The sequence below is a fragment of the Paramisgurnus dabryanus genome, chromosome 7 (assembly GCF_030506205.2).
Source record: "Paramisgurnus dabryanus chromosome 7, PD_genome_1.1, whole genome shotgun sequence".
NCBI lineage: Eukaryota > Metazoa > Chordata > Actinopteri > Cypriniformes > Cobitidae > Paramisgurnus > Paramisgurnus dabryanus.
Window position 1 is genome coordinate 32,462,252 of NC_133343.1, and position 13,542 is coordinate 32,475,793.

General features: G+C 40.4%; 1 protein-coding gene across 2 annotated transcripts in view; it reads right to left on the reverse strand.

Annotated features, from left to right (window-relative positions):
* Nucleotides 1–13,542, reverse strand: part of matn4 (matrilin 4) — a 33,147-nt gene that overhangs the window by 16,501 nt on the left and 3,104 nt on the right. The window contains exons 2-17 of one of the 2 annotated variants that reach the window (XM_073815243.1): nucleotides 10,564–10,678; nucleotides 9,488–10,051; nucleotides 8,904–9,026; nucleotides 8,700–8,822; nucleotides 8,450–8,572; nucleotides 6,610–6,732; nucleotides 5,953–6,075; nucleotides 5,329–5,451; nucleotides 4,746–4,868; nucleotides 4,123–4,245; nucleotides 3,435–3,557; nucleotides 2,667–2,789; nucleotides 1,720–1,842; nucleotides 1,049–1,171; nucleotides 610–732; nucleotides 313–435 (exon numbers count right to left, since the gene is read on the reverse strand). In XM_073815243.1, coding sequence (XP_073671344.1) covers nucleotides 313–435; nucleotides 610–732; nucleotides 1,049–1,171; nucleotides 1,720–1,842; nucleotides 2,667–2,789; nucleotides 3,435–3,557; nucleotides 4,123–4,245; nucleotides 4,746–4,868; nucleotides 5,329–5,451; nucleotides 5,953–6,075; nucleotides 6,610–6,732; nucleotides 8,450–8,572; nucleotides 8,700–8,822; nucleotides 8,904–9,026; nucleotides 9,488–10,051; nucleotides 10,564–10,636 — 2,359 coding nt within the window. In that variant the 5' untranslated portion in view covers nucleotides 10,637–10,678. The remainder of the gene's footprint in view (nucleotides 1–312; nucleotides 436–609; nucleotides 733–1,048; nucleotides 1,172–1,719; nucleotides 1,843–2,666; nucleotides 2,790–3,434; nucleotides 3,558–4,122; nucleotides 4,246–4,745; nucleotides 4,869–5,328; nucleotides 5,452–5,952; nucleotides 6,076–6,609; nucleotides 6,733–8,449; nucleotides 8,573–8,699; nucleotides 8,823–8,903; nucleotides 9,027–9,487; nucleotides 10,052–10,563; nucleotides 10,679–13,542) is intronic. The other variant, XM_073815244.1, reaches the window with a different exon arrangement.

Below are 13,542 nucleotides of genomic sequence, written 5' to 3' on the forward strand. Positions count from 1 at the left end.
AAAACTATACAGTAGCCTACTTCTGTTTATATTTACTCAAACTTGTGTTATGTACTACCTGTATAACTTTCTTCTAAGGACAACGTCAACCTTTTATGTTTCTCAACAGAATAAATAAAAGTCCTACAAATGTAGAATGACATGAAGGTAACTGATGAGTTTTCATTTTGGGTGAACTATCCCAATAAAAATGGTCTGATTTAAGAAAATGTTAAAAGGGAAAAGGAATACAATTTTGAAAAAATGCAAGCATGCCCGCAAGCTTTGGGTTTACATATAAAGATCTGAAATGGCTTGTTTGGCCTCACTAACTTGGACAGGTCTTCTTGTCATCATTGAGCGAGTATCCATCATTACACTGGCAGTAAAAACCATTGAGCACAGTGACACACTGATGCTCACAGCTGTCATTTCCAAATGAACAATAATCGATCACTGGAACAAGCAGAGAAAAGCAAAGAAGCTCTGAATGAAACAAGCAGCCAAAGAGCTGGCAAACTGCAAAATGTTTGGAAACATTTTGACTTTGCCCTTTAAGGCATGTTGGGATTTGTATTAAACTGTGATCATGTGCATTTGTGTGAGGTTTGATTTTGGGTCTTCACTAACTTGTGCAAGTCTTCTTGTCATCATTGAGCGAGTATCCTTCATTACACTGGCAGTAAAAGCCATTGAGCACACTGACACACTGATGCTCACAGCTGTCATTCCCAAATGAACAGTAATCGATCACTGGAACGGGAAGAAAAAAGAAGCTCAAAGCAAAACAAGAAGCCAAAGAGCTGGCAAAGTGCAAAATATTTAGTAACATTTTGACTTTACCCTTAAAAACAAGCTGGGATTAATATTCCCTACTGAAAAGGCCTGTTAAAACCAGCATAGGCTGGCCTTTTCAGTAGGGGATACCAGCCTGGTTTTAGCTGGTTAAGCTGGTGTAGCAAGCTGGTTAAAGAGGGGTTTTCTACACTTTTTAGGCTGGCGTTTTCAGTAGGGTTGAACTGTGATTATGTGTGTCGGTGTGAGATGTCATTATGTTTTCTTTACTAACTTGAGCAGGTCTTCTTGTCATCATTGAGCGAGTATCCATCATTACACTGGCAGTAAAAACCATTGAGCACACTGACACACTGATGCTCACAGCTGTCATTCCCAAAAGAACAGTAATCGATCACTGGAACAAGCAGAAAAAAAGCAAAGAAGCTCTGAGTAAAACAAGCAGCCAAAGAGTTTGCAAAGTGCTAAATGTTTGGTAACATTTTAACTTTGCCCTGAAAACTCAAGCTGGGATTCGTACAGAAAAGGCCAGCTAAAACCAGGCTAAGCTGGTTTTACTGTAGCTGGTCTCCCAGCCTTGTTTTAGCTGGTTAAACTAGTTTAGCAGGCTAGTTTTTGAGGGGTTATGGACACTGTTTTAGCAGGTCTTAGCTGGTTAGGCTGAAAGACCAGTTGACCAACCAGCTTGACCAGGCTGGGAGCTTGGCCAGTTTACCTACTGTAAGCAGGTTTCTGGTTGGGTTAATTGGTTTTAGCTGGTGGGTCAGCTGGTCTCCCAAAAAAGTGGCCAAAACCCCTATAAACACAGTTTGCTACACCAGCTTAACCAGCTTAAACCAGGCTTGGGGGCCAGCTAAACCACCCAATCAGTTTAAGCCTTTTCAGTAGGGTAAAGCTGTGATTATGTGTGTTGGTGTGGGATTTTATTATTCTTTCTTTACTAACTTGAGCAGGTCTTCTTGTCATCATTGAGCGAGTATCCATCATTACACTGGCAGTAAAAGCCATTGAGCACACTGACACACTGATGCTCACAGCTATCATTCCCAAATGAACAGTAATCGATCACTGGAATGGGCAGAGAACAGAAAAGAAGCTCAGAGTGAAACAAGCAGCCAAAGAGTTGGGAAATTGCAAAATGTTTGGTAACATGTTGACTTTGGTCTTACAGTAAATAAAAAGTTGGGATTTCTATTCCCCACGGAAAAGGCCAGCTAAAACCAGCATAAGTTGGTTGGCTGGTCTCCCAGCCTGGGGTGGTGATAGCGCAGTGGATAAGACACTTGCCTTTGGTGTGAGAGACCCGGGTTGGAATCCACTGTGACTCACCAATGTGTCCTTGTGCAAGACACTTAACCCCTAGTTGCTCCAGAGGCGTGCGACCTCTGACATATATAGCACTTGTAAGTCGCTTTGTATAAAAGCGTCAGGTAAATGAATAAGTAAGTTTTAGCTGGTTAAGATAGTGAAGCAGGCTGGTTTTAGAGAGGTTTTGGACACTTTTTAGTAGGTCTTTGCTGGCCAGTTGACCCACCAGCTTAAACCAGCTTGACCAGGCTGGAAACTTGGCCAGTTTGGCTTAGTTGGTTTAAGATGGAATTAGCTGGTTAAAGATAGTACTCCCAGCCTAGCAAAGCTGGTTAAGTTGGTCAAGCTGGTCTTTCAGCCTTGTGAAGCTGATGGATCAACTGGTTTTAGCTGTTAGGTCACCTGGTCTCCCAAAAAAGTGGCCCAAAACCATATAAATCCAGCCTGCTTACCCAGCTAAAACCAAGCTGTGGACCAGTTAAAACTAGACAATTTATTTAGGCTGGTTTTAGGCTGGCCTTTCAGTAGGGTTAAACTGTGCATATATGTGTTGGTGTGAGATTTCATCATGTTTTTTCACTAACTTGTGCAGGTCTTCTTGTCATCATTGAGCGAGTATCCATCATTACACTGGCAGTAAAAGCCATTAAGCACACTGACACAATGATGCTCACAGCTATCATTCCCAAATGAACAGTAATCGATCACTGAAATGGGCAGAGAACAGAAAAGAAACTCAGAGTGAATCAAGAAGCCAAAGAGTTGGCAAACTGCAAAATGTTTAGTATCATTTTGACTTTTCCCTTAAAAACAAGCAGGGATTCGTACTGAAAAGGCCAGCTAAAACCAGGTTAAGCTGGTTTTACTGTAGCTGGTTTCCCCAGCTTGGTTAAGCTAGTGTAGCAGGCTGGTTTTAGAGGAATTTTGGACACAGAAGGTCTTAGCTGGTCAGGCTAAAAGACCAGTTGATCCACCAGCTTGAACAGGCTTGAAGCTTGGACAGTTTGGCTAAGCTGGTTTGCTGGTCTCAGTTGGTTTAAGATGGAAGTAGCTGGTTTAAGGTAGTCCTCCCAGCCTGGAAAAGCTGGTGAAGCTGGTCTTCCAGTCTGGTCAAGCTGGTGGGTTAACTGGTTTTGGTTGGTGGGTTAATTGGTTTTAGCTGGTGGGTCAGCTGGTCTCTCAAAAAGTGTCCAAAACCACTCTAACCCAGCTTTCTACACAGCTTAAACCAGGATGGGGGACCAGCTAAAACCAGCCAATCAGTTTAGGCTGGTTTTAGCTGGCCTTTTCAGTAGGGTTGAACTATGATAATGTGTGTTGGTGTGAGATGTCATTATGTTTTCTTTACTAACTTGTACAGGTCTTCTTGTCATCATTGAGCGAGTATCCATCATTACACTGGCAGTAAAAACCATTGAGCACACTGACACACTGATGCTCACAGCTGTCATTCCCAAAAGAACAATAATCGATCACTAAAACAAGCAGAGGAAATAAAACAAGCTCAGAGTGGAAAAAGCAGCCAAAGAGCTGGAAATTGCAAAATGTTTGGTAACATTTTGACTTTGTCCTTAAAAGCAAGTTGGGATTTCTATTCCCCACTGAAAAGCCCAGCCTTGTTTTAGCTGGTTAAGATAGTGTAGCAGGCTGGTTTTAGAGGGGTTTTGGACACTTTTTAGTTGGTCAAGTTGGAAGACCAGTTGACCCACCAGCTTGACCAGGCTGGAAGCTTGGCCAGTTTGGCTAAGCTGGGTTGGTTTAAGTTGGTTTAAGATAGAAGGAACTGGTTTAAGCTTGTCCTCCCAATCTGGTTAAGCTGATGGGTCAGCTGGTTTTAGCTGTTAGGTCAGCTTGACTCCCAAAAAGTGTCTTAAAAGCCTCTAAATCCAGCCTGCTACACAATCTTAACCAGCTAAAATCAGACTGGGGGACTAGCTAAAACCAGACAATTAGTTTAGGCTGGTTTTAGCTGGACTTTTCAGTAGGGTTGAACTGTGATTATGTGTGTTGATGTGAGATTTCATTGTTTTCTTCACTAACTTGTGCAGGTCTTCTTGTCATCATTGAGCGAGTATCCATCATTACACTGGCAGTAAAAACCATTGAGCACACTGACACACTGATGCTCACAGCTGTCGTTCCCAAATGAACAGTAATCGATCACTGGAAAGGGCAGAGAAAAGAAAAGAAGCTCAAAGCAAAGCAAGCAGCCAAAGTGTTGGCAAACTGCAAAATGTTTGGTAACATTTTGACTTTGCCCAATATAAGCAAGTTGGGATTTCATTCCCCGCTGAAAAGGCCAGTATAAACCAGCTATACCAGGCTGGAAGCTTTGGACAGTTTGGCTAAGCTGGGTTGGCTGGTCTAAGTTGGTTGGAAGTACAGTAGCTGGTTTAAGCTGGTCCTCCAAGACTGGCAAAGCTGGTCAAGCTGGTCTTCCAGCCTGGTGAAGCTGATGGGTTAACTGGTTTTAGCTGTTAGGTCTGCTGGTCTCCCAAAAATAACCAAAAACCCTCTAAAATCCAACCTGCTTAACCAGCTAAAACCAGGCTGGGGGACCAGCTAAAACCAGACAATTCGGTTAGGCTGGTTTTAGCTGGCCTTTTCAGTAGGGTTAAACTGTGAATGTGTTGATGTGAGATTTCATTGTTTTCTTCACTAACTTGTGCAGGTCTTCTTGTCATCATTGAGCGAGTATCCATCATTACACTGGCAGTAAAAACCATTGAGCACACTGACACACTGATGCTCACAGCTGTCATTCCCAAATGAACAGTAATCGATCACTGGAACAAGCAGAAAAAAGCAAAGAAGCTCTGAGTGAAACAAGCAGCCAAAGAGTTGGCAAATTGCAAAATGTTTGGTAACATTTTGACTTTGCCCTTAAAAAGCAAATTGGAATTTCTTTTCCCCACTGAAAAGGCCAGTATAAACCAGCTATACCAAGCTGGGTTGGCTGGTCTAAGGTGGTATAAGATGAAAGTAGCTGGTTTAAGCTGGTCTTCCAGACTGGTGAGGCTAATGGGTCAACTGGTTTTAGCTGTTGGGTCAGCTGTTCTCCCTAAAAAAGTGGCCAAAACCATTCTAAATCAAGCCTGCTACACCAGCTTAACCAGCTAAAACCAGGCTGGGGGGCCAGCTAGAACCAGCCAATCAGTTTAGGCTAGTTTTAGGCTGGCCTTTTCAGTAGGGTTAACTGTGATTATGTGTATTTGTGTGATGTTTCATTATGTTTTCTTCACTAACTTGTGCAGGTCTTCTTGTCATCATTGAGCGAGTATCCATCATTACACTGGCAGTAAAAACCATTGAGCACACCGACACACTGATGCTCACAGCTGTCATTCCCAAATGAACAGTAATCGATCACTAAATATAGATTACATGTATTAGAATTTGAAGATGTGAGGTGCTGTGCAAAAAAAATGCAATTTGCTTTCTTTACATTTTTTATCAATTGTCTATCAAGATTTTGGGAGAGAACAATCTTTAATGAAGTTGCTTTGGACCATCACACGTTCTAATAAAACTAGGGATGCACCAATACAAAATCGCTGTGCCGATACTAATATTCGATTACTTAGAATGACATCTACCAATACTGATGTTTTTAGCTTCTTGTTTCAAATGAAATTGTGAGTTCAGAGCATGCAAACTACAATTCTGTTTTGTTATTGTGACCTAATTTAAATAAACCGCACAGTAAAGGTTGATGATATTACACCCACTGTTTAAAAAGTCCTTAATCATTTACAAATGGACTCCCCAAATACTGATGGTAAACAATTGAAAAAACTGCAGAAGAATTGATGAAGACTTAGAGAATTTATGAATAAATTGAAAGCAGAATGGTTTTGGGTTTTCACTAACTTGTGCAGGTCTTCTCGTCATCATTGAGCGAGTATCCATCATTACATTGGCATTTAAAACCATTGAGCACACTGACACACTGATGCTCACAGCTGTCATTCCCAAATGAACAATAATCGATCACTGGAACAGGCAAGGAATAGTTAGAAAAGATTTTGGCAAAGCAAAAAAAGCATGAAAGTAGAAATCAAGCTGTGCTTGTCTGGTTTCAGAACAGTTATGCTGTTTAAATGGTCTTCTCCTAAGCCAATGGCAATGGTTTGGTTGGCAAAGCTATATTTATTTTTGCTTATCCAAAAGATTATATTATCCCATAGACTATGAATCATTAGTTTTTTTCTTCTTTTTCTAGATGGGTGGTTGTGTATCTCTCATGGCTTAATAGATGAACCATCTGGTTACAGTACAGGAAGAGAATAGATTAGTTGTGCCGGTGTGCTGGAGCGCAACTTATACCCGTGCACAAGATCAAACAAAACCTTAAACTCTTTCCTTTTGCATTACAGACTGTGCCATGTCAAAAAAATGTTAGTTAAGAGAAACAGCATTGTATTGCATGTGATTAAAAGTGTGTAGTGTTCTGCTCATTGAATGAACTTTTGGGTACTTGCAAGTTCTCCAAGTGTGAATGTGTGTTCATCCTTAACCCCCACTAACTTGTGCATGTTGTTTCATCTTCATTGAGCGTGTATCCGTCACGACAGAGGCAGTAAAAGCTTTGAAGTACACTGACACACTCGTGCTCGCAGCTGTCATTCCCAAACGAACAGTAATCGATCACTGAAACAGACCGAGAACAGAGTCAACACATGCGACATTCCTCACCGTCTATTTATATGGATGCATTTGTCAGTACCATCACAGAAATACTATGCAAACTTCCGATTTGTTTTTTCCATCCGAGTGGCTGTTTTACCTTTTCCCTGTCAGCGTTTTTTAAAAAAGGTTGCCAACTAGCATTTTTGATCACAACATTTAATATATTAAAATAAAGATCAGAGCCTCTGAGTTTAAAAAAACAACAGAAACATTTTATTCTAGCCTAATTTTTTATCAGCACTTATGTGGGTACATTTTATAAAAAAATAGTTTCACACAAAGAATAAATTGTGTTTCTGTCAAAAATAAAATATATACATTTTTACCCAGCGTTGGGACAAAAGGGGACAGGCCCAGCCTAGTGGGTTATTAAAACCATTGTTCCTGATGAGGAAATACTCTTTTTGGGAATTTTGATGAAGTAGTTTTTAAGAATTTTGTGTGTAATGGCATTTTAAGTCCCACTAACATCTGTAGTCCCATATAGCAACTATAGCACATATAAACTTTGAGGGGTGGTTTCCCGGACATGGATTAGCTTAAGCCAGGACTATTAGTTTAATTAGGAAATATAACTAGTTATAACAAACATGTCTTACTAAAAACATTACTTGTGTGCATTTTGAGGCAAAACAAAAGGCACTGATGTATTTTAAGATATGTCAGTACAAGTTGTTTTCAGGTTGGACAGTTCTTACATTTATTTTAGTCTCGGACTAGTCGATTCCCTGTCTGGGAAACCACTCCTAAAAGATCACAAGTGGGTCTATAACTGGTGTGTTTATGCGTCATGATTAAAACGTGAAAATCTTGACTCTTTGGCTGCGTCCAAAATCGTATACTGTGACGTAGGTACTGAATTAGATGAAGTACCTACTATTCGACAGTTAAAACAGTAGGTACTTTATAGTATGAATATGGATAGTATGAATAAATTCGAACGTACTACATCCGCCATGTTGATACATCACGTGACATAACAACAAGTTGGACATTAACTGGAATGATATTAAACTAGCCCAATTTAAACACAAGGGACAGCTGTTTAATATACGTATTTGCATTTGAATAGAGCTACGTCACCGCTTTCGGGCATTTTTTAATAAAACACCGCCCCCCGTCTTCTTCATTGGATAACTCCACTCCTGGGGGCTCACGGGATAGTAACGGGTCCATCGAATTAGCACTTCGGGATCTTGCTGGATATGGTAGGTCATCCTGGTACTTTTTGCGTACATAGTTCTCGCCTCGCCTACTACTTTTTTGCCTACTATATAGTATTGAAGTTTGGACAAAAGTATGACTTTGGGATAAACCAGAAGTGCTGAAATGCTAAAAAATAAGTTTTGTCTACAAAAATATGTCATTATTGCAGCTCTACATTGTTGTCCAATGACCTTCTTATGTTGCACGTTTACATTATTTCATTGTTGTAATACAACTACATCTGAGTATATACAGTATGTGTTAATATATGGCCATATAGGCCATTTCAGTACTGTATATACTGCATTCCAGTAGTTTTATAAGCTGTCATTGTGAATGTACCCTGCATTTAGGCAGAACAAAAATGTGTCATGTCTCAATTTGTTTTATATGTGCGCATCTATTTTACAACATAGATTGAAACATGTCAGTCTGGCGCTTTTGTAAGTGTAGTGCAAGTAAGACTACTAACTTGTGCAGGTCTTCAAGTCATCATTGAGCGAGTATCCATCATTACAACGACAGTTAAATCCATTGAGCACACCGACACACTGATGCTCACAGCTGTCGTTCCCAAATGAACAATAATCGATCACTGAAACAAACACAGACAGCGAGTTGGGGTGAGCATTAAATTGAGTACATATCAGATACGACAGGTACAACACCTTTGACGCCAATATGTTTACACAAACAATACAACGAACGTGTGCATTACTAACTTGTGCAGGTTTTTTTGTCGTCGTTCAGCGTGTATCCCGTGTTGCAGTCGCACGTGAAGGATCCAGGTGATGCAATGCAGATTTGTTCGCAGTCATGTTTCTGGTCTGCACATAGATCGATGGCTGTAAAACACAAACACACACCTGTAAACCGATGGAATGCCAACTACACTTTAGAAATGTGTTAGTCGTAAAGATACACACCTGTGCAGGTCTTGCCATCCTCGTTCAGTGTGTACCCAGGCAGACACAGACATTGGTAGGAGCCAGGAGAGCTCTCGCAGATTTGCTCACAGCCATGATCCGACTCAAGACACAAGTTCATCCCTACCAATCCAACATACAAGGCAATAATATGAATGCAAAACAAGGTATCAATGATATTAAAAGTGTTTTAAGGTGTGATCAAAACAGGCCTAATGTGCTGAAACGCCAACATGACACGACATCTGACACAAGTTTTCTTTTTGAAACAGGATGCATGGTATGCAAATATATGCATTTGGCAGACTCTTTAATCCAAGTGATTTCAAAGTGCATGCAATCTATACATGCATGTTTGCCTGGAATAAAACCCATGACCTTTACGTGGATAACACACTGCTGACAACTGAGCAACAGGAACAAAAAAGTTGCACGGGAGTTGATGTTACACAGTAAGGTTTAAACCAGGGGCGTAACGACAATTCAAATTGTCCCCCCTCCCCCAATATTTGTTGATTTTAATATGCATACATATAGACCTGAATGTTTTGGTCCCCCAATGTTCAAGGTGTGAAACACTTTACCACAAAGTTTGTCTTGGAACTGCAGCCCAAACTGATGAATCAGGTCAAAACTCTCCACGAGGAACACGTGATCTTCAAACGGTGGTGAGGCCATCGCTCTGAGTGATGTCATATCGGCCCTGGCAACACCGACGGCATAGATCTCAATCCCAGACTCTCTCGCAGCAGCCGCGACTTCGGCCACTCGGTCCTGAGGGCGGCCATCCGTCACGATGACAGCTACATGGGGTACTTTGGGACGAGCACCTTCAACAGCGGAGAACGCGACGTTCATGGCATAACGGATGGCCAGGCCGGTCATGGTGCCCTGGGCCAGTGGAATGATCTCATTGATGGCTTTGACCATCTGCTCCGGTTTGTTGAAGGCTTTAAGGGAAAACACGTTCTGGACTTGGCTGGAGTATTGCACCACACCAACTCTCGTAGCATCCAGGCCGACGTCCAGTTCGTGGATGATGTCTATCATGAACTTGCGCATCGTTTCGAACTCATGGGGGCGGACGCTGCGAGAGCCGTCAATGATGAAGACAAGGTCCACCGGGCCGGATTTACATCTTGGTTCGACTGTAAAATATGGGAAAGGTAGAGTTAGGATTATGGACAACCCCAACCATTGAATGTTTGACCCAAGCATGGGTTAAAACAACTCAAGATTTTTAGAAAGAACATTTCGTCTTGCATGGATAAAATATGGACAAACCCAACTAATGATTTAAATTAACCTACAAATGTCCAACCACTGGTTGAAGCAACTTTGCATTTCGGGTTGAAACATCCCGTTATAGATTTATTTAACTGGATTTGTCCATATTTGACCCAACCATGGGTTGAAACAATCCAGCATTTTTTTGTGGGTTTAGCTGCTTCATGTCCAAAATAAAGTGAAACACAAAACCAGTTACTGTAAGTCACTGATCTAGCAGATTGTAAAAATGTGGTTATCTGGTATCCTAATAACAAAGCTATTGTCTTACCATTAAGTGTTCAGTAAATGCATCTGACAGACTCTGAGGTAGTGTCTACCTCTGCAAAAGCCAAAATTGATTTATTAATGTTATGACGGCGGTTTCACCTACCTGATTTTGGCCTTGCTTTGACGGAAGCCATTGTGGCTATTAGGACTCCAACCAAAAGCAGCGTTCGTGTCATGTTTCGTCGACAAAGACCTGAACGTACTGCAAACGATCCTGGCTGTGTGTGAAGAAGAAATTCCAGATCAGGGAAATTCTGTGCTTAAAAGTCAAGTATGCATTCCCATCGTAAAACAACATCTCCAAACAGATGTTTCTCAGCAGTCTTTCTAAACAGAGGCCATTAACGTAAAGGAATTAACAGACCTTTGGTTCAATCCCATCACCACAGGCTTCTAGTTCAAACGCATGTGTGAAGTAATTGCTAGAAAATAACAACGTCTGAGATGTTAGTGTTGTAAACAGCGGGCTGTCAGTCACTTTGACTTTTACAAAGAGGTTTGTCTTTTAGAGGGCCTGAAATAAAGCTTATCATTATCTGAGAACTGGGAGAAAGCCATCAAACACATAAAGTCTGCTTTGTACGGTTCGGCACGAATTCGAATGTTGTTGAGGCCAGTGGATATAAACACTAGATTACTGCCGTGCTGGTTTCCTATCAAAATAAGAACGAGCGACTCGTTCCAAGAAACACAAACAAACAGACACAAATAGACATTTGGTAAAAGGGGCAAAATATGTACCCCAGCTGTCACTGGGGCAGTAGTAAATAAGTCCCAATATTCACTACTAGGTAAAGATTTGTATATTTGGTACTGAAATGTACCTTTGAGGCACCAGTATGTATCTTTGAGGTCTTAAGAAGCCATCTAAGGTACAAATATGTGTCTCTGAGGTAGTAATATGAACTTTTTAGGTGCAAAACTGAAGTATGCAAAATATACGTCAAGATAGTTCTTTGAACCTTTGCCCATCTTGAGCATGAGAAATCCAATTTTTAACTGTGTTAATAAGTTAGAATGCATAAAATAACATTAGACCCCCCTTTAAATAAAGAAAATATCATATGGGTTTGGAAAAGTGGCGGCCGGTGACTTCTTTTTTCGAGGGCGCTCGATGCGAAGTTCGTCACAACATGTATGTAGCCCGTCATGTGTGTGGTTCGTAATTTCAAAATATGTGTTCTGCGTGTTAAGTGATCCTATGTGCATCACGTGTCTTGTCAAAATAAGTGCCTGCTGCAGATGCGTTTAAAGGGTTTATGATAAAAGAGACGCTCGCGTTTGCCAGATACTCGCAAAATCTCATGCGTAATCAGAGTTTAGTGTTAGGAAGTATCTTGCGTGTATTTTTTGAACGTGAGCGTCTTTTTTATCATAAACGGTTTTGACACGTGTTCAGCAGGCACTTATTTTGACAAAATACATGATGCATGGTTCACATGATGTAACAAACACATATTTTGAAAACACAAGCAATACACATCGAACACATATTTTGCAATTGCGCCCGTCGGATGAGCAGTCATGAGCCGCCACTGGTTTGGAACAACATGACAATTTTTTTTAATTATAAAGGAGAAGTAAATGTACCAAGCATAGGCGTGTTTAGAAGACAACTAGTACATAGTTTATGTAACCTAGACAGCGTTGCCATAAACATTTTTGTTCGCCGAAGTTACTTTTTAGTTAATGGTTCTTAAAAGAACCATTTCTTAACGTTTAATGGTCTGAGAAACATTTCTAAAGACCTTTTACATGAAGGTTCTGTCCATGTTAAATAGAGCCATACAGCTAAAGATATAACTTTGTAAAACCTTTATTTTTAAGAGTGTACAGAACAAAGGAGATTCTGATATAAAGTGCCCTCCATGACTTGTGGTAGTCGTCTCTAAGGTCTGATGAAAGCTCGGCACATAGCTGTGGGTTTTAGGTAGACTCTAGACTACAGTGCCCTGTGTCATGTTAAATACAATGAAGCTCTCTGTGCTGTGTGTACATTAGACTGTGAGCGTGCACGCGAGCCACGAGGGCCCAGCTTTCATTATTTCATCCCTGTATGGTTCAGCAGCCAATCATCTCAGAGTATTAAACTGGTTGTTCAATGCAATGTGGTACACATTCAAATGCACAACATTATGGCCATTAGTGCACATATAAGTAGTCTGTAAACATAAATTAGCAATACACCAGGTGAAAAATGCCTAAATCACTAAGAAACATAAGAGAAGTAATAAATAATAAATAATTCACATCTATTGTGCATGAAAAAAGGTACAAAAGTTGTCACTGGGATGGTATCTTTTAAAAAAGGATGATAATATGTACCATTTTGGTACAGATACGTAGTAAGTTACCTGGTTGCTTTTGAATTAATTTAACTCAAAAAAGACTCAAAATTTGAATGCAAATGGTTAAATGCAACCAGGTAACTTCATTTTTTAAGGTATACCAACTTATTTTTTTACCTTTGAGGTACCAATATGCACATTTTAAGTACACAAGTGTCATTTTTAGAAAAAAAGAAATTTGTATAAATTATAGCATTACTGGCAGCTGGTTGCCAGTAACTTATTGTAGATTTTACATTTATGTTATTTACAGGCAACAGTTTGTTCAAAGTTAAATGAACATGAAACATTTTCAGTCTTTATCTTCTACAGTAAGTTACTGGAAACCAGCTGCATATTTACAGCAATTTTTTTACAGTGTATCTTCCCAGTGACAACTTTTGTTCCTTTTTTTTAGAGTGCACAAACTATGCAGAATAAGGGACATCAAAGTTAAATTTTTTAGGTTTGGGGCCCCAGCTAACTGTGCAGCTTGATGTGATAACCACAAGACCCCACACATAAATCCAGGCTTCTGGAAATAATGAGGATGCTGTAAATTCCCTCTGACCACCATGTGAAGCGGCTAAATCATTTATCTCCTCCATTAAGTTTCCCGTTTGCCTGTTCTTTATGTTTGCAACTTAAAAGCCAGATATACATTTGCTTGTCTGTCGTTTTCGCAACATTCAGTTCTATTTGGACTTTACGCCCCAGATTAATTTGCATCGTAACTGTTTGCCACGTCTAGGGAG